The 19,554-nt window shown below is 49.6% G+C and overlaps 1 protein-coding gene across 3 annotated transcripts in view; it reads left to right on the plus strand.

Moving 5' to 3' along the window:
* Nucleotides 1-900: 900 nt before the first annotated feature.
* NUP214 (nucleoporin 214) overlaps nt 901-19,554 on the plus strand; it is a 76,912-nt gene continuing 58,258 nt past the window's right edge. For all 3 annotated transcript variants that reach the window (XM_029062477.2, XM_029062479.2, XM_029062480.2), the window contains exons 1-11: nt 901-995; nt 3,883-4,078; nt 5,350-5,501; nt 6,279-6,477; nt 9,429-9,499; nt 9,642-9,705; nt 11,446-11,549; nt 13,073-13,179; nt 13,773-13,839; nt 15,525-15,651; nt 19,207-19,368. In XM_029062477.2, coding sequence (XP_028918310.1) covers nt 951-995; nt 3,883-4,078; nt 5,350-5,501; nt 6,279-6,477; nt 9,429-9,499; nt 9,642-9,705; nt 11,446-11,549; nt 13,073-13,179; nt 13,773-13,839; nt 15,525-15,651; nt 19,207-19,368 — 1,294 coding nt within the window. In that variant the 5' untranslated portion in view covers nt 901-950. The remainder of the gene's footprint in view (nt 996-3,882; nt 4,079-5,349; nt 5,502-6,278; nt 6,478-9,428; nt 9,500-9,641; nt 9,706-11,445; nt 11,550-13,072; nt 13,180-13,772; nt 13,840-15,524; nt 15,652-19,206; nt 19,369-19,554) is intronic.

The raw sequence follows: 19,554 nt of genomic DNA on the forward strand, positions 1-19,554 counted from the left end.
ATTATTACATAGTAAGCGCTTACACCCACATTATTATTATTATTCTATGTATCTGCCCCAAGCGCCTAGAACAGCGCTCTGCACATAGTAAGCGCTTACACCCACATTATTATTATTATTCTATGTATCTGCCCCAGCGCCTAGAACAGCGCTCTGCACATAGTAAGCGCTTACACCCACATTATTATTATTATTATTCTATGTATCTGCCCCAGCGCCTAGAACAGCGCTCTGCACATAGTAAGCGCTTACACCCACATTATTATTATTATTATTCTATGTATCTGCCCCAGCGCCTAGAACAGCGCTCTGCACATAGTAAGCGCTTACACCCACATTATTATTATTATTATTATTCTATGTATCTGCCCCAAGCGCCTAGAACAGCGCTCTGCACATAGTAAGCGCTTACACCCACATTATTATTATTATTATTATTATTCTATGTATCTGCCCCAGCGCCTAGAACAGCGCTCTGCACATAGTAAGCGCTTACACCCACACTATTATTATCATTATCATTATTCTATGTATCTGCCCCAGCGCTCAGAACACTGCTCTGCACATAGCAAGCGCTTAACCAACACCCACATTATCATTATTATTATCATTATGATTATCATCATTATTATTATTATTATCATCATCATTTATTATCGGCCCCGAAAGAACTGCCCCAACAGCAGGGGGCTGGTCCTTCCTAGGCTCCTTCCCCCCCCCCCCCCGCCGCTCACTCTAAGTCAAGCAAACACCCCACGGCGCAGGCGCGGCCGAGGCTGGCCCCGCCCCCCTCCTCGGCCCCGCCCCCCTCCTCCCTCGCGCTCGCCAGAAGCGACCGTTGGCCGAGCGGCGGCGGGCGCCGCTCCCCGATTGGCCGCCTTCCGGCGCGGGGGGCGTGACGTCAGCGGGGCGCGCCGGAAGTGACGCGCGTCTCGGCGGGCCGCGGGGCCATGGGGGACGAGATGGACGTGCTGGTCCCCGAGCGGGAGATGAAGGTGAGAGCGGCGTCCTTTGCCCGGTCGTCGTCGTCTCTGTGGAGCGCTTACTTTGTGCCGAGCGCTGTTCTAAGCGCTGGGGGGGGGGGGATACAGGGGTATCAGGGGGTCCCACGTGGGGCTCCCGGCCTTCATCCCCATTTGACAGATGAGGTCACTGAGGCCCAGAGAAGGATAATGATGTTGGTGTGGGTTAAGCGCTTACTGTGTGCAGAGCACTGTGCTGAGCGCTGGGGGGGGATACAGGGTCATCAGGGGGTCCCACGTGGGGCTCCCGGCCTTCATCCCCATTTGACAGATGAGGTCACTGAGGCCCAGAGAAGGATAATGATGTTGGTGTGGGTTAAGCGCTTACTGTGTGCAGAGCACTGTGCTAAGCGCTGGGGGAGGTAGAGGGTCATCAGGGGGGCCCACGGGAGGCTCCCAGGCTTCATCCCCATTGGACAGATGAGGGAACTGAGGCCCAAAGAAGAAGAAGAATGTTGGCATTTAAGTGCTTACTCTATGCAGAGCACTGATCTAAGCGCTGGGGGAGAGACAGGGGACTCAGGGGGTCCCACGGGAGGCTCCCACGCTTCATCCCCATTGGACAGATGAGGGAACTGAGGCCCAGAGAAGAAGAATAATCATGTTGCTATTTGTTAAGCGCTTACTGTGTGCAGAGCGCTGCTCTAAGCGCTGGGGGAGAGACAGGGGAATCAGGTGGGCCCACGGGAGGCTCCCAGTCTTCATCCCCATTTTACAGATAATAATCATGTTGGTATCTGTTAAGCGCTTACTATGTGCAGAGCACTGCTCTAAGCGCTGGGGGAGAGACAGGGAAATGAGGCTCCCAGGCTTCATCCCCGTTTTACAGATGAGGGAACTGAGGCACAGAGAAGATTAATCATGTTGGTGTTCGTTAAGCGGTCACTATGTGCAGGGCACTGTCCTGAGCGCTGGGGGAGATACGGGGGAATCGGGTGGTCCCACGTGGGGCTACCAGTCTCCCTCTCCGTTTGACAGATAATAATGATCATCATGTTGGTATTTGTTAAGCGCGTACTGTGTGCAGAGCACTGTGCTAAGCGCTGGGGGAGATACAGGGTCATCAGGTTGTCCCACGTGAGGCTCACGGTCTTCACCCCCATTTTACAGAGAATAATAATCATGTGGGTATTTGTTAAGCGCTTACTATGTGCAGAGCACTGCTCTAAGTGCTGGGGGAGATACAGGGGAATGAGGTTGTCCCACGGGAGGCTCCCAGGCTTCATTCCCATTTTACAGATGAGGGAAATGAGGCACAGAGAAGAATAATCATGTGGGTGTTAAGCGCTTACTATGTGCAGAGCACTGTTCTAAGCGCCGGGGGAGATACAGGGGCATCAGGTGGTTCCACGTGGGGCTCCCAGGCTTCATCCCCATTTGACAGATAATCATCATCATCATGTTGGTATTTGTTAAGCCCTTACTGTGTGCAGAGCACAGTCCTAAGCGCTGGGGGAGATACAGATACAGAGCCCACGTAGGGCTCACAGTCTTCATCCCCGTTTTACAGATGAGGGAACTGAGGCCCAGAGAATAATAATAATAATGTTGGTATTTGTTAAGCACTTACTGTGTGCAGAGCACCGTTCTAACTGCTGGGGGAGACACAGGGGAATGAGATGGTCCCATGTGAGGCTCACAGTTAATCCCCATTTTAATAATGATGTCGATGTTCGTTAAGCGCTTACTATGAGAAACAGCGTGGCTCAGTGGAAAGAGCCCGGGCTTGGGAGTCAGAGGGCATGGGTTTGAATCCCGGCTCCACCACTTGTCAGCTGTGTGACTTTGGGCAAGTCACTTAACTTCTCTGGGCCTCACTTACCTCTTCTGTAAAATGGGGGTGAAGACTGGGAGCCCCATGAGGGACAACCTGATCACCTTGTAACCCCCAGCGCTTAGAAAAGTGCTTTGCACATAGTTATTCTATAATTTACACTGTTCTAAGCACTGGAGAGAGTCAAGCTAATCGCGCCAGACCCAGTCCCTGTCCCACATGGGGCTCGCATTCTTAATCCCCATATTACAGATGGGGTAACTGAGGCACAGAGAGGTTAAGGTCACAAAACAGACAAGCACCTGACCTGTGCTCTATCTACGAAGCCACGCTGCCTCTCTCTGTCTTCAGATTTTCTCTCCTTCCTCGGGAGCTGAACCTCTTGACCCGATTCAGCAGCGTGACATGGGTCCAGGAGGCACCGGAACCAGCCGGGTGATCATTTCCAGCTTTTATTGACCTACTTTAGTAGGATCATGCTTGTAACTGGCGTGGATATTGGCAGAATGACATTTAGTTTCTCCAGTCAGATCTTATTTGAGGTTGCACGAAGAATTTGGGTTTTCCATGTCGAGAGGTGTCTGCTGCCTGTCGATCAGGCTCTTGGGGACGTATCTTTGAGGAATTGTGGAGTTACAGCCTTAGAATTCAATCAGCAAATGATTTCTGTGATTAGCACAGGGTGAACAGGAAAAATGGCAGTTGATTTAGAAAACTGTTCCCCAGTGAGGGGACCAAAAGTTGTCACGAAGTGTAACAGTTCTTAGTCCCGCGATCATCAGTGTGAAGCAGTAACCAGCATTTGCTAAAATCAAACGAGAATAAAAGGATCAGCAAACACTATTGGATTTGTATCAAACTGAAGGAATTGGGCAATTATAGCCGACTGTTTTCTTGGTGATTTTTGGCTGTGCATTTTATGCTTTCAGTGGTGACTGTCGGTCTCCAGTTTGCCTTAGGAATGAATTAGGGAAAAAGAGCGAATTTGGTGAGACATCCCAGAAAAATGATCGAAACTTGGTTTCGCCCTTACCGATGAACTTTCTCCACCCCTGACTTGCTCTCTGGTTTGTCCTCTGGTGACAGGATTTTCAGTTCAGAGCACTGAAGAAGGTCAGAATCTTCGACTCCCCCGATGAATTGCCGAAAGAGCGCTCCAATCTCCTGGCTGTATCCAATAAGTATGGCTTGGTATTTGCCGGTGGAGCCAGTGGGATACGGATTTTCTGTACCAAAAATCTTCTCATTCAGAATCAACCAGGGAAAGATCCAAATAAAATTGGTAAGTTACTATTTTGTGCTAGATTTCTAGGCTTCTCCTTGTGCTCTTGTGTGTCCTTTTTTTTTTTTTTTTTAACACATACTGTTTGGGCTCTTCTTTCTGCCATCTGTTAATTATTGTATGTCTGGCTTCCTAGCTAGGTGGACAGAACTAGGTATCTTCTTGTTATTCTCTCCCAGGCTTAGGTACAATAAATACCGTTAGTGGTTGGATGGATTAGGGAGAGAGAAATTCGGTGAGGGCTAATGAAGTCGTCTCAAGTAGCGGGATCGACAACATTTGTCCAAGTTCCGTAACACTTGTGTACGTATCTTTTATACTTTATTATTTCCCCTCTGTAATCTATTTTAGCGTTTGTCTCCCCCTTTAGTCAGTAAGGTCCTTGTGGGCGGAAACTGTGTCTCCCAACTTAATTTTCCCCCTTTCCCAAATGCTTAGAGCAGAGCTCCCTGAACGCTGTAAGCGCGCGATACATACGACTGGTTGTGTCTACTATGTGCAGAGCACCGTATTAGACCAAGATGAAAGACGTCCCGTCTTTAGAGCTTAAACTGTAATGGAGACAGTACAGAACAACTGGTCCAAGTAATATGTGCAGGCATGTGTCTATTTGTTGTTATAGTGTACTCTCCCAAGTGCTTAGTACAGTGCTTTGCACACGGTAAGCGCTCAATAAATGCGATTGAATGAATGAATGAGTGGATATTGCACGGTGCTAAGGTGACTGGGGGGGTGACTTGACCAGTCAGTCGTATTTATTGAGCGCTCACTGTGTGCAGGGCACCGTACTCAGCGATTGGGACGGTCCGATACAACAATATAACAGTCAGGTTCCGTGTCCGCAACGCGCTTACAGACTAGAGAGGGAGACAGACATTAAGGAATAAATTACAGAGGTGGACATAAAGTTCCGTGGGGCTGGGAAGGGGGCGTGAATAAACGGAGCAAGTCAGGGCGATACAGAAGGGAGTGGGAGAAGAGGAAGGCAAGGCAGGGGGTGCCTCCTGGAGCAGGAATCTTTTTAAGGAAGGTTTCCGGTGGCGGGCAGGGGAGCGCATGATTCGGTAGGACTGATGGGGAGGGGCTTTCGATTAACGACTGAGTGAATGTCAGACTCGCAGTAGAGTCCGAGCATGAGGTCGGTATCAGGGCTACGTGTGTATCTTGCGTAGGAAGAAATGACAGCCTACGTAGCTCCGGATAGAAAGAATCATAGGCTCCTCACGCCCGGTCAAGAGTAACTTTTTTTCATCTTTTCTTTGGTTTTTAAGTCGACGACGTTGAAGGCACGCTGATTCCCATGAAGTTTCCGGTCCACCACTTGGCGCTGAGCTGTGATAACCTCACCCTGTCCGTCTGTATGATGTCCAGTGAATTTGGTTCTCTCATTGCCTTCTTTGACGTCCGCACGTTCTGGAATGAGGTGAGTTCCCGGCCACCGGCAGACCGATGAATTAGTCCCCGGGACAGAGTCGAACCACAGAAGGATTCCTAGGTCTGAGTCCTCACTCAGAGGGTTGGCTTCTCAGCATAGACTTGTTGTCTGACGTCAAGCTGTTTAGTGTGTCCTTTACTCTAAGAGCTCGGTTCTCTGCCGAACTTTTGTGAGCCCCTCAAGGATAGGGTCCGCACCTAACTCTCACCCGTGTACTCTTTCCCAGCATTTAATACAGTGCTCGAACACATTAAGTGCATGATAAATACTGTTACTATAACTACTGTAACTGGGGTAATGTTTATTATGATTTATTTTTCCCAACTCTTTCCCCAGTTATTTCCCCAGCTCTCCTAAGTGTCACTTAAGTCTTGTCGTAACACGTGGAATGTGCTTTTTTTTTTCTTATGGTATTTGTTAAGCACTTATGTACCAGGCTCTGTACTAAGTGCTGGGATAGACAGAAGCTAATCAGATTGGACACCATCCCTGTCCCACTTGGGGCTCACAGTCTTAATCCCCATTTTATAGATGAGGTAACTGAGGCCCTGAGAAGTGAAGTGACCTGCTCAGCAGACAAGCGGCAGAACCGGGTTTAGAACCCAAGTCCTTCTGACTCCCAGGCCTGTGTTCGATCTGCTAGACCACGCAGCTTCCCTTAAATGTGGCTGCTAGGGGGGCAGTAGGTTCCCACTGGGGTGAACTGCCTGGGACACAGATTTGCCCAAAGACGGGACGCTTCGACGGATGTGTTCATTTTCAAAGGCCAAGCAGCAGAAGCGTCCGTTTGCCCACCACAAGCTAGTGAAGGACGCGGGCGGTATGGTGATCGACATGAAATGGAACCCTACGGTCCCCTCCATGGCGGCGGTGTGTCTGGCCGACGGCAGTATCTCCGTCCTCGAAGTCACGGACGCGGTGAAGGTGTGGGCGTCCTGCCCGTCGTCTGGGGCGGTTACGTCAGGTGGGTAGCCAGATGACGTGACGAAACGTCGTAAACTTTCTAGCGGAGGTAAAGTGAATCGGTGGAAATAAAGGAGTCGATTTATCTCTCTCTTAAAAAAGGGGAAATTGATTCCTGAGGTAATCTTTCTAGAAGCAAAAATGCCCTAATGATGCAGTCTGGGCACATTCATTCCTTTCGACGAGATGATTTTGTCAGGGTTGAAAACTGAGAAAAACATACACTGTCGTCTCTGATACGGAAAAGGTCTCACACTGGTAGTCTCTATGCTTTTGAGAGGCAAATGCGCAAAAAACCTCCAAGCGAGAAAACTTTTCCAGTACTTGTGGAAAGATTTTTTCCACCATAACCTACTCACCCCTCAGCATCGTTGTCTATTTTAGTGGGTAGTCACCCTTTAACAAGCACCTTTCAGGCCTCAGCCTGATGGACAGAGTAAAGGAGTGCAACTCAGTGAAAACAGAATTATTTGGAGTTGTGGGGCCAATTTCAGTTGTGGGGAATAATAATAATTATGGTAATGATAGCATTTGCTAAGCACTTATGTGCCAAGCACTGTTCTAAGCGCTGGGGTAGATACAAGGTAATCAGGTTGTCCCACGTGGGGCTCACGGTCTTAATCCCCATTTTACAGAAGAGGTCACTGAGGCACCGAGAAGTTAAGTGACTTGCCCAAAGTCACACAGTTGACAGGTGGCGGAGCTGGGATTAGAACCCATGACCCCGATTCCTAAGCCCGTGCTCTTTCCACTGAGCCACATTGCTTCTCAAGCAGCGTGGGAGTCAGAGGACCCGAGTTATTAACCTCTTCATCACCCGTTTGCTGTGTGACCTTGGGCAAGTGACTTCGCTTCTGTGCCTCAGTTACCTCATCTGCTGTGAGCCCCATGTAGGACAGGGATTATGTCCAATCTGATCATCTTGTATCTACGCAGGTGCTTAGAATGGTGCTAAGACATGTACTAAGTGTTAATAATCATGTTGGTATTTGTTAAGCACTTACTATGTGCAGAGCACTATTCTAAGCGCTGGGCAAGATACTGGGTAATCAGGTCGTCCCACCTGAGGCTCACAGTTAATCCCCATTTTACAGATGAAGTAACTGAGACAAAGAGAAGTTAAGTGACTTGCCCACAGTGACACAGATGACAAGTGGTAGAGCCGGAATTCGAACCCATGACCTCTGACTCTCAAGCCCGGGCTCTTTCCACTGAGCCACGCTGCTTCTCAAAGCGTTTAACGAGTACCATTAAAAAAATGACACTTTCATCCAGCACACACCTCTCCATTCCTCAGAAACCTCTACTGGCTACCCATTTCTGTCTCCATCAGTCAGAAAATACTTGCCATTGGCTTCACGGTTCTGGCCCCGGCACATTGGCTCCCTTCACTTCCTACTCCCCGGATCGCATTCTTCGTTCCTCTCCACCTCCCGCCTTCTAACCCGATTTTTTCTCTCTCGACTCTCCCGACTCTTGTTCGTGTGATCCACCCTGCCTGGAAATCCCTCTCCTTCAAATCCACCAGGCTGCAACTCTCCCCATCTTTAAAGCCCTTCTAAAATCCAACCACCCCCCAGGAAACCTTTCCCAGTCGATTCGTGATATTCCAGGTCACGTCAACCCAAAAGCAACCCTTAGCGTTTCTGTATTTATATTCACCCCCAGCAGTGATGAATACATGTGTATTCCAATTATGTGTTCATTTCATCCTGACTTACTCTTGCCACTTCTGGCTATACCGTTATTCTCCCTTCTGCTCCACCTCTTTGTAAATTATTGATGTCTGCCTTGTCACTCCTGTAGACTTCTTGAGGGCGGGGACCACGTGTGTGTCTGGGGCACTTTCTCAAGCCCTTAATTCCATGCTCTGCAGTCAGTGGGTGCCCAGTAAATAATAATGTTGGTATTTGTTAAGCGCTTACTATGTGCCGAGCACTGTTCTAAGCGCTGGGGGAGATACAGGGCCATCGGGTTGTCCCACGTGAGGCTCACAGTCTTAATCCCCATTTTACAGATGAAGTAACTGAGGCACAGAGAAATGAAGTGACTTGCCCACAGTCCCACAGCTCCCAAGTGGCAGAGCCGGGTTTGGAACCCGTGACCTCTGACTCTCAAGCCCGTGCTCTTTCCACTGAGCTACACTTCTTCTCTGTAGAACTGATTGCTTTTTGAGCCGATCGTAATTTGGCTCCAGGGACTGATTACCGGTCGTGAATCGGACCAACTGCCCTAGGCCTCGAGGCTGCTTGTGGGCACTGACGTGAGCCGCTGCGGATCAGTTGTCTGGCCGAGTGGTTCCTGGCTGTTCCTTTATTTCTGGTGTTTGTTCAACGCTTACTACGTGTGCCAAGCACTTTACTAAGCGCTGAGGTGGATACAGGATTCTCAGGTTGGACACAATCCTGATCCCACATAGGGCTCACAGTCAAAGTCGAAGGAGGGAGAATTTAATCCCCGTTTTGCAGATGAGAAAACGGGGGCCCAAAGAAGTCAAGTGACTTGCTCTAGATCACACGGCAGACAAGTGATGAAGCTGAGATTCGAAATTAGGTCCTCTGACTCCGAGGCCCTCACTCTTTCCACTAGACCACACTGCTTCTCCTTTATCGCCATCCCGCTGCTCTAGTTGGCCCAGAGCCAGAGAACGGCTTGGAGCCGGAGAAGAGGGTGGATTCTTGACCCAGGGCCAATTTGAATGGCGAGACCGAAGCCGGGGAACCTCCCTTCTCCAGTCAATCAATTAATCGTATTTATTGGGCGCTTACTATGTACAGAGCATCGTACTAAGCGTTTGGGAGAGTATAATATAATAGAGTCGATAGACACAGTCTGTGGCTCTCGTAGTTTGACCCCTGAATCCAGCCCAGTTGACTCCGGGACTCTCCTTTTCTGGTTCCGACCATCTTGGTTACCGATCCCCTTTATTTGTACTTCATCTTGGTTTTTCAGTGTGCTGGAGCCCAAAAGGAAAACAGCTGGCCGTAGGGAAGCAGAATGGGACCGTCGTCCAGTATCTACCTGTAAGTTTATTCTGCGCTCACCGGTCCCCGTGGGATTAAACGCCGTCTCCCCGATGCCAAGTTGCATCTCTTCCATGTGGGGCTGGCGACCGTGATGGATATTCTGAAACGAGCGTTTGTTCCTTTTTTTGTTTCCTTCCAGTCTTTGCAAGAGAAGAAAGTAATTCCCTGTCCTCCGTTTTATGAGGCAGACAATCCGGTTAGAGGTAAAGCATTTCCATATCTTCAAGCACCCGTTCTGAGTGAAATGGACTTGGCTTATTGCTTTTTTGGCCCTGGCTTTATCCTCGGGAGGAAGAGCCCAAAATTCCCAAACTTCAGGCAGGATTGCAGCCGCTGTCCCGGGGCATTTCAGCCTCTTTTTCTGAGAGTATTGTTCCAGTGATAATGATAATTGGTATTTTTTAAGCGCTTACTGTGTGCCAAGCGCTCTTCTAAGCGCTGGGTAGATACAAGGTAATCAGGTTGTCCCATGTGGGGCTCACAGTCTTAGTCCCCATTTTACAGATGAGGGAACTGAGAGGCACAGAGAAGTGAAGTGACTTGCCCAAAGTCACACAGCTGATAAGTAACGGAGCCGGGTTTAGAACCCACGCCCTCTGACTCCCAAGCCCGGGCTCCTTCCACTGAGCCACGCTGCTTCTCCAAGGAGGGTACTGAACCTCCCTCCCCACCACCCAGTGGGAGGAAGTGTGACCCCATAAAGGAGCACTCAACAGGGCAGAGCAAACTTTATGGGCTACATCGCTCTGTTTATGAGATAATCAGTCATTCAGGGGTATGTATTGAGCGCTTACCCTGTGTGCAGAGCACTGTACTAACTACTTGAAAGAGTTCAGTACAACAGAGTTGGTAGGCAGGTTCTCTGCCTACAGTGAGCTTAGAGTCATATACTATCAGATGCAAGCAAGTAGCCCATCAGATAATAACAATAACATTAATAATAATGTTGGTATTTGTTAAGCGCTTACTTTGTGCCGAGCACCGTTCTGAGCGCTGGGGTAGGTACAGGGTAATGAGGGTGTCCCACGTGGGGCTCCCAGTCCTCATCCCCATTTTACAGATGAGGTCACTGAGGCACCGAGAAGTGAAGTGACTCGCCCAGAGTCACACAGCTGACAGGTGGCGGAGCCGGGATTAGAACCCGTGACCTCTGACTCCCAAGCCCGGGCTCTTTCCACTGAGCCACGCTGCTTCTCAGATGACGCGCGCCCTCCCAGTTATCCTCAGTCTTCTTCAGGAAAGCCGACGCCACAGTGGGTTACCTCAGGGTTTGGGGCCCGTACCAGTTGCGTTCAACAGAGTACTCTTTGTGCGCTTAGGACCGCTGAGAAAGGACCAGTCTTCCTCACAACCACTGAGCAGAACTGGGAATCTCCTGCTCCGTTTGTGTTGTTTCCTTTTGAATCTTTGACAGTTTTGGATGAACGCTCTGGTGTATGTAAATGATAATAATAATTATGGTATTTGGTAAGCGATTACTATGTGCCAAGCACTGAACTAAGAGCTGGGTTAGTTCCAGGCATTCATGTTGGACATAATCCCTATCCCACACGCGGCTCCCGGTCTGAAGAAACGGGTCTTTTCTCTGAGGATCCCCCCGGGTTTTATAAGCTCTCGAAACTGTCAGCCTCTTGAAAAATGAATAATTCATTCAATAGTATTTATTGAGCGCTTACTATGTGCAGAGCACTGTACCAAGCGCTTGGAATATACAGTTCGGCAACAATCCCTGCCCAGTGACGGGCTCACGGCCCAATCATCACTTCAGACTGAATTCGGGCTCTTCGTGAGTAGGTGTAGTCACAGAAATCTGAAGTCTGAGTGTTTTGGGAATTAGCCGGACGACTCCTGTGTTTTCAAAGGCTGCTCCAACCACTGGGAACGCCTCCCACCACCAGGTTGCTGAGCTGTCGGAGTTCACCATGTATCTCATCCTTTCTCAGTTCTGGATGTGCTGTGGATCGGTACGTACGTGTTCACGATCGTGTACGCGGCTGGAGACGGGACCCTGGAAACTCCACCCGAAGTGGTGCTGGCTGTCTTGCCTGTAGGTACTCATAAATGGCGGGGGCTCGTGTTGGTAAATTTGATTGCTCCGCTTCCTGCAGCTCTTTCTTTCCCTGGTAAACTGTTGCATTTAGAATTTTGACCCTTTTGGCCGCCTCCTTAAGGCTAGGGAGAAACAAAACTTGATCCACCACACATTGGGGTGGTGGCAAGAATTCACCTAAGCGAACCCATGATCTGATTGTGGGCTGCTTAGCTTGGTAAAACTTTTAGTTGCATTGAACCCAACAAACAAATCAGCAGAACTGATGAATGTAAAGTAAAAGACCTGTGCACCAGTATGGAAGAAAAGCCTTTTTTCCAGGGGTTGGACCTATCTATCCTAAAGCCCTTCATGCAGGGGTGCTTCGGTCAATCAGTGGTGTTGATTTTTTTTTTTTATGGTATTCATTAAGTGCTTACTGTGTGCCAGACACTGTACTAAGCTCTGGGGTGGACGCAAGGTAGGTTGGACACATTCCGTGTCCCACATGGGGCTCAGAATATTAATCTCCGTTTTACAGATGAGGCAGCGGAGGCACAGAGAAGTTAAGTGGTTTGCCCAAGGTCTTGCAGCGGACAAGGGGCGAAGCCGGAATTGGAACCCAGGTCCTCCGACTTCCAGGCCCGTACTCTATGCACTAGGCCACGCTTGAGCGCTTACTGTGTGCACGGCACTGTCATAAATGCTTGGGAAAATACAGTGCAACGGAGTTGGTAGACGTGTTCCTGGCCCACAAGAAGCTTGCGATCTAGGGGGAAAGACAGACATTAAAGTAAATGACAAATATGTATATAAGTGCTGTGGGGCCGAGGGGTGGAGTGAACAAAGAACACAAATCTAAGTGCAAGGGTGACGCAGAAGGGAGACGGGGTAAGGGAATTGAGGGCTTAGTTGGGGAAGCCCTCTTGGAGGAAATGTGTTTTTAGTAAGACTTTGAGATCCAGGCCAGAGGCAGTGTGAGGGTGAGGGGTTGGTGGCGAGATAAATTAGTGTTAGCGAAGCGATGTGAGCGTGCTAGGTTGTAGTAAGGTAAGTGGAGCAGTGCTTGGCACATAGTAAGCGCTTAACAAATAATGTCATTATTATTATAAGAGAGGGCAAAGTGACTGAATGCTTTAAAGCCACTGGGAACTTCTGTTTGATGTGGAGGTAGATGGGCAACCCTGGGAGGTTCTTGAGGAGTGGGGAAAAGTGGACCGGATGTTCATTTTTTATTAAAAAAATGATCCGGGCAACAGAGTAAAGTATGAACAGAAGGCAGGGAGTTTCAGCGAGGAAGCTGGTGCGGTAGTTAAGGCGGGATTCTTGCGATATATCTCCATTCGGAGGAGGGCGGAAGTTAAGGGAGCTCAATAAGATTGAATCACCTTTAGGGAATGGACGTCGACTGTGCTAAAACTTGCAGACCTTCGGGTGCTTTGCCTTCGTGTTGGTCGGATGACATTGCCTTTTGAGGCTCTAAACCTTTTGGCGGAGAAGGCAGGGTGACTGTCGTTTACACCTCTCCTTTCGTGTGGCAGAAAAAAGAGGAGAAACGTCCAGAGATGTTTGTGAACTTCATGGAACCCTGCTATGGCAGCTGCACAGAGAGACAACATCATTACTTTCTCAATTATATTGAAGAATGGTGAGTATATCTCTGGGAACTGTCTCTCCCCCTTCCCCCCCCCCCGCTTCCTAGGTTTAGCCACCTTTTCTCCTTTTGGCATTTTAGCGCTTAGTACAGTGCTCTGCACAGAGTAAGCCCTCAGTAAATATGATTGAATTTTATGGAGTGAGGAAAAGCGAGAATTAGAAGCAGTTGTGCACCCACTTCAGTTGGAGAGAAACTGTTGCTAAACACAATTTTTTTTTACATCCTCCTTCACTTCGACCTCTGATGATCTTTAAATTGTAAAATGCACGAAGGGTTTTGAAACTTGCAGACGGAGCCGAAGGAGAACTTTTGAGGAAGCTGCTGTTTTACAAAAAATATATTTTTTTCTCTTCCCCCAAGTACAGTGGGGCTTTAGAATTGAAAATGCTGTAGGCAAAGCTTTGACTCACGGTTCTTTTTTTGGCCTTGCGAGGTTTCTTAGCTGCAGTGCATCTCCCCCACATTGTCAAGTGAACAGCGCTGGGCTCCGCAGTGCCTTAGTATCAAACTTCCAGTCTCATGATGACCGGGCTGGAAGTCGGCCGGAACTGCTGACTTAACACTGTTTCGGTTTATCCCACCAGGGATCTGGTGCTGGCAGCGTCGGCGGCTTCAACGGAAGTCAGCATCCTCGCCCGGCAGAGCGATCAGGTATGTTTCCTTCCTTCATCTATTTCGAGATTCCTCAAAGGGCTTCTCAAGCTGCGAGGAGGGGGCGGTTAAGGTCAAAGGGAAAAGCGTGCTTGGACCTGAACGGCTCCTGAGAGAAAACGAAGCAGGTGTTGGCTAGATGGTCCATTCTGGGGGAGGGAGAGCGTGATATCGGTGATGATGATGGTATTCGCTAAGCGCTACTGTGTGCCAGGCACTGCTGGGGTGGATACAAGCAAATCGAGTTGGACACAGCCCCTGTCCCGTGTGGGGCTCCCAGTCTCTATCCCCGTTTTATTGACGAAGTAACTAAGGCACAGTGAAGTGACTTGCCCAAGGTCACACAGCAGACAGGTGGAGGATCTGGGATTAGAACCCATGACCTTCTGCCCCGTGCTCTATCCACTATACCATGCTGCTTCACTGCTTTAAGCTCACTGTGGGCCGGGAGTGTGTCTGCCAACTCTGTTATACTGCATTCTTCCAAGTGTTTAGTACAGTGCTCTCTCTGCACACAGTAAGCACTCAATAGATACGATCGATCGATTGATTCATCGTAGACCCCGGGTACAGACCAGGGAGCCAGACTCACCAAGTCAGAAGACATCTCCCACTTCCCGATCCCAGTCACTGCCTCTCTGCGGCCTCCGACTCTTTCCAATCGTAGTGACTGATGTGGGAAAAAAAGGAAAAATAAAGGCAGATAAGCAAATGCCTTTTTTCTTCCCCCTGCGGTTTCCAAACTTGGCTTTAAAAGCAAGTCTTTCTGCAACTTTGTACGACCCACTCCAAAGCCTAGCGTCCCATCTAGACACCCCACCCCTGTCGCCCTTTTTTAGAAGTGACGGAGGCAGAGAACCAGAGTCCCGGTGATCCGGGAGGGCTGGGATCGACCGGTCACTGGTATTTATTGAGCGCTTACTGTGCGCGGAGCTCTGAACCAAGTACCGTTTAACAAGAGTCGGTAGACACGTTCCTTGCCCAGAACGAGCTGGCAGTCTGGGCGCGGGCTGGGCTCCGAGAGCTCCCTGATCCCGTGCGTGGTGAAAATAGCCGTTGGCTGTAGCTTTTCGTCCCAGTATATACCACCACGGTGTTGGCTGGCCAAGGTGAACTGGTCTGAGCCCGGTCACCCCGCAACCTCTACCCCCAAGCGGGACCTGGAGGAGTAAGAAGAGATATTTTGGTTTATGGTGGAGGCTAGGACTGCCTGGAACAGGTGGCCTTGTGGCCATTTTCTCACCCTCTCTGAAGTTTCCTTGGCCATTTTTGTAGTCTCCCAAGCGCTCAGTACCGATGATGATGGTCTCCCCCGATTAGACCGTGAGCCCGTCAAAGGGCAGGGACTGTCTCTATCTGTTACCGATTTGTACATTCCAAGCGCTTAGTACGGTGCTCTGCACATAGTAAGCGCTCAATAAATACACTGAATGAATGAAAATGAATGATGATGTTTCTCTCAGTTGCCTCAGTCCAGCCCCATCTTCGCACAGATGGTTCCTAGTGTCTTCCTGCATGAACAGGGATTGCAGATATCAATCAGGGGTACTTAGTGAGCGCTTACTAGGCGCCGAGCACTTTACTAAGCTTCTGGAAGGATGCGACAGAATTAGTGGACGCGTTTCCCGCCCGTAACAGCATAGAGCGCTCGCTACTGGCGAGGTTGACACTTTCTTCCTCTCCAGACAACCTGGGAGTCTTGGCTTCTGGAAGACTCCAGCCGAGCGGAACTGCCTGTGACGGATAAGAGCGATGACTCCTTACCCGTGGGCGTCGCCATAGATTACACCAGCCAGGTGGAAATCCCCATCGGTAAGTGCGACCTCCGTTGGTTCCTTTCTCGTGCACGGAACTTCCCGGCGGGACGAGACGCGAAGTCCCTGTCAGTAGCCAGTAGATCCCTTCGCGTGCTCCTAACTCTTCCCGCTCCCAGGAAATTTCATTCGGGTCGAGAGTGATAAAAGCACGGGAGTCAGACGAGCGGACGCGTCAACAACTTGCCCAAGGGAGCTTCGTCGACGGCGCGGTTGAACTGGTTGAGAAGCTACAAAAGTGGAAATCCTCTGGGTTCTGGGAATTCCAAAGGCCCGGGCAAAGAAGCAGCTTTACCTTTGAAACCGAAGCTTCTTTTCTCCGTAGATAATGGGCCACCGTCCTGATGTCCGTTCTGCGCGTTAATGAGGTCCGACAGTATAAACCCTTCAACTCTTTGCTCTCTGGTTTTCATCATTTGCTCCTCTTGAGAGCCTTGCGAGCCAAGAAGGAGCGTGGCGCAGCGGATAGAGTACGGGCTGGGAGCCCCAAGGACCTGCCTTTCAATCCTGGCGCCGCTACTTGTCTGCTGTGTGACCTGGGGCAAGTCATTTTACTTCTCTGTGCCTCAGCTACCTCATCTGTATAATGGGTATTAAGACTGTGAGCCCCATGTGGGACAGGAGCTGCATACAACCCAATAACCTTGTATCTACCCCAGCACTTAGAATACTTTTTGGCACATAGTAAGCTCTTAATAAATGCAATCATGATTATAATAATACTTATTAATAATAATGGTATTTGTTAAGCCCTTACTGTGGGCAGGGCACTGTACTAAGCACTGGGGCGGATACAAGCAAATCAGGTTGGACACAGTCCTTGTCCCATGTAGGTTCACAGTCTCAAACCCCATTTTACAGCGGTAACTGAGCCCAGAGAAGTGACTTACCCAAGGTCACATAGCAGACAAATGGCGAAGCCGGGATTAGAACCCATGACCTTCTGACTCCCAGGCACGTGCTCTATCCACTGCACCGTGCTGCTTCAGCTACAACCCCGCAGGGTGATACGGAGGTGGACCGGAGGCCGTTTCACTGAACTTTTTGAAAAATGCCCTCCGGGAATTCTGGGTTTCAAATCAGACAGCAACGTTGTAGCTGAAGCTCGCGAGGCTTCCACTCTTTTGAGCGGGATAGGAGATCATTCCCTCAAGAGGTGATCAGCACCGAGATGTAGGGAAGAGCCAGAAGCTGAAATTTGCATTTCAGCCCAAAGAGGCTGTTTGGCTCAAATACAGTATGCGTAGGTGGGTTTTTAAAAATCATCATTACTGTGGTATCTGTTAATCGCTTACTGGTCTAGGTGCTGGGGTAGCTACAAAATATGTCTCTCTTCTTACCTGCAAGAGGCGGTGGTGTCTGAGAAAGCCTCATTTAATCGTCATCATTATATTCATAATAATAATAATGGTATTTTTTAGTGCTTACTGTATGTCAAGCTCTGTTCTAAGCACTGGGGTAGAATTAAGTCGGTCAGGTCAGACTCAGGACCCGTCCCACCTGGGGCTCAAAATCTAGGTAATAGGAAGATCAGGCATTGAATCCCCATCTTGCAGATGAGGGAACTGATGCACAGAGAAGTGACGTGACTGGCCCAAGATCACACAGCAGGCAATTGGCAGAGTCGGGTTTAGAACCCAGGTCCTCTGTCTTCCAGGCCCTGGGCCACGTTGCATCTCGTCAGATGGCTCAAAGCAAGAGCAAAACGATGAGAGTAAGCAGAAGAAATTGAGTCATGTATATTTCAAAGGGGGGGGCAGTGTTCTGGAGGTACAGAATCCCTGTCTGATATATAATGGGTTCATTCATTCAGTAGTATTTATTGAGCGCTTACTATGTGCAGAGCACTGTACTAAGCGCTTGGAATGTATAATTTGGCAACAGAGACAATCCCTGCCCAGTGACGGACTCACAGTTTAAACGGGGGAAACGGCAAAGCCAAACAGAACAAAACAAGACGACATCATCATGATAAATAGAATCGTGGAGATATACACCTCATTGACAAAATAAATAGGGTAATAAATAAGTTATACAAATAAGCACAGTGCTGAGGGGAAGGGAGAAGAGCAGAGGGCAGGGGGGAAAGGAAGGGGAGGAGGAGCCGAGAGAAAGGGGAGCTCAGTCTGGAAAGGTGGTCTGGAGAGGTGAGCTCTCAATAGCGCTTTGAAGAGGGGAAGAGAGTCAGTTTGGCGGAGGTGAGGAGGGAGGGCGTTCCGGGACCGCGGGATAGGTGAGACCGAGGGACGGCGAGGAGGTGGACGGCGGAGGAGCGGAGCGTGCGGGGTGGGCGGTAGAAAGAGGGAAGGGAGGTGAGGTGTGAGGGGGCAAAGTGATGGAGAGCTTGGTTTTGGCCGCTGAGTCGTTCCTTCATTTTAAAGCCAGATTGGAAGAAGACTTTGGGAAAATCGGCTGCCCAGAGATGTCCACAAGAAAAGTTGTTTCTCTTTCCTGGTGTCCAAGGATAGAGCTCTCTGGCTGTGAATGAATTCTCCATTGTGTCATCGATGGAACAGGAATGGTGGGGTTAGTCAGAGGGAGACGGGGAATGTGTTAGGTACGGTGAACTCGTGTTGCAATTTGGGGTCGGAGATGAGAGTTCAGTGTCGGTTGCACTGGATCCAGTCTCTTTCTAGTTCTTTGCTCTTCAGCGTTGGTGCACAGTGAGCAAGCAATCAGAAGAAATGCTCTTGGCTTCTTAGTGCCCTAACTCGGAGCCCATCACAATCCGGCACCCTTTAGTGCCACGGCAAAATCCCCTCGCACCAGCCATAATCATGTGGGAATTTGGAGCCTGATTGGATGTGGTCCGTTCGATTCCAGATGGAGAGACTGAATTGCAAAATTAATGCAAAGTAGTCTGACCTGCCTTTTAGCCCCCCGCTGTGCTCCATATTCAGACTTTTCCTGTCTCTGCTCTAACAGCTGCTCTGCCGGAAGGCCCTTCCGTTTCGTTCCGGGCCTTGGTGCTTTGAAAATGCGTCCTACGATACTTTGCGCCTTGAGAAACGGTGAACTTGCCCTCAGAGCTCCGAGAGATATTAAAACCGAGGGGCTTTGGGACGGGGCCAGAATTCCAGCTGTGATGAAGCGGTCTAGTGAGGGGCGCAGCAGGCTGCTGATTGTCTGATAGCTGCCGTGGCTCTCTTTAAACACCTCCCAACAGTGCTAAAGGCGATTCTTTTCTTTTGTGCTCGACTCCACAGTCAGAACGTTCTGACTTCAACTGTGCGCTCCTTTGCAGTGATGGACTCATCGGGCCAGCCTTTTGTGTGGATGATTGGTCTCTCCCTGTTTCCCTCTTCCTCTCCCTCTCTCCTTTCTACCCTTCTCCTCGGCCTCTCCCTCTCTCCCTCTTCCTCTCCCCCCCCCCCCGTCTTCCTCTCCTCCTTCTTCCTCTCTCTCTCTCCCTCTCCTCCTTCTACCCCTCCCTCTCCTTCCTCTCTCCTTATTCCTTTCCCCCTTTCCCTCTCTCCTCCCTCTCTTCCCTCCCCCCCAAAGTCTGGGCTCTAAATTGACTCTTTTCTTCTTCATCACTCTTGCTCTTTGACAGGTGATGAAAAGACCCTTCCTCCCGCTCCGGTTCTCATGTTGCTTTCAACGGATGGTGTATTATGCCCATTTTATATGATTAATCAAAACCCTGGGGTCCGTTGCCTCATGAGAATCCCAGAGCCACTGCCAGTAGAAGGAGAGCGACAGCCCAGATCACCAGGTATGGCACGTGTCCTTCCTCAGGTTTCCTTCGCCGACAGGCGATCGCAAGAGGATCTTTTAGGAACATTTTAAACTCCTGTAAAGGAAGCAGTCTCCGTGTTATTGCCATGCTGCCGTCTTGCAGATTCAGTGGAAAGATTTTTGGGGGTCTGAGAAGTCGTCCCAGCTAACTCCACACTTGGCG

This window comes from Ornithorhynchus anatinus, chromosome 4 (assembly GCF_004115215.2).
Source record: "Ornithorhynchus anatinus isolate Pmale09 chromosome 4, mOrnAna1.pri.v4, whole genome shotgun sequence".
Taxonomy (NCBI): Eukaryota; Metazoa; Chordata; class Mammalia; order Monotremata; family Ornithorhynchidae; genus Ornithorhynchus; species Ornithorhynchus anatinus.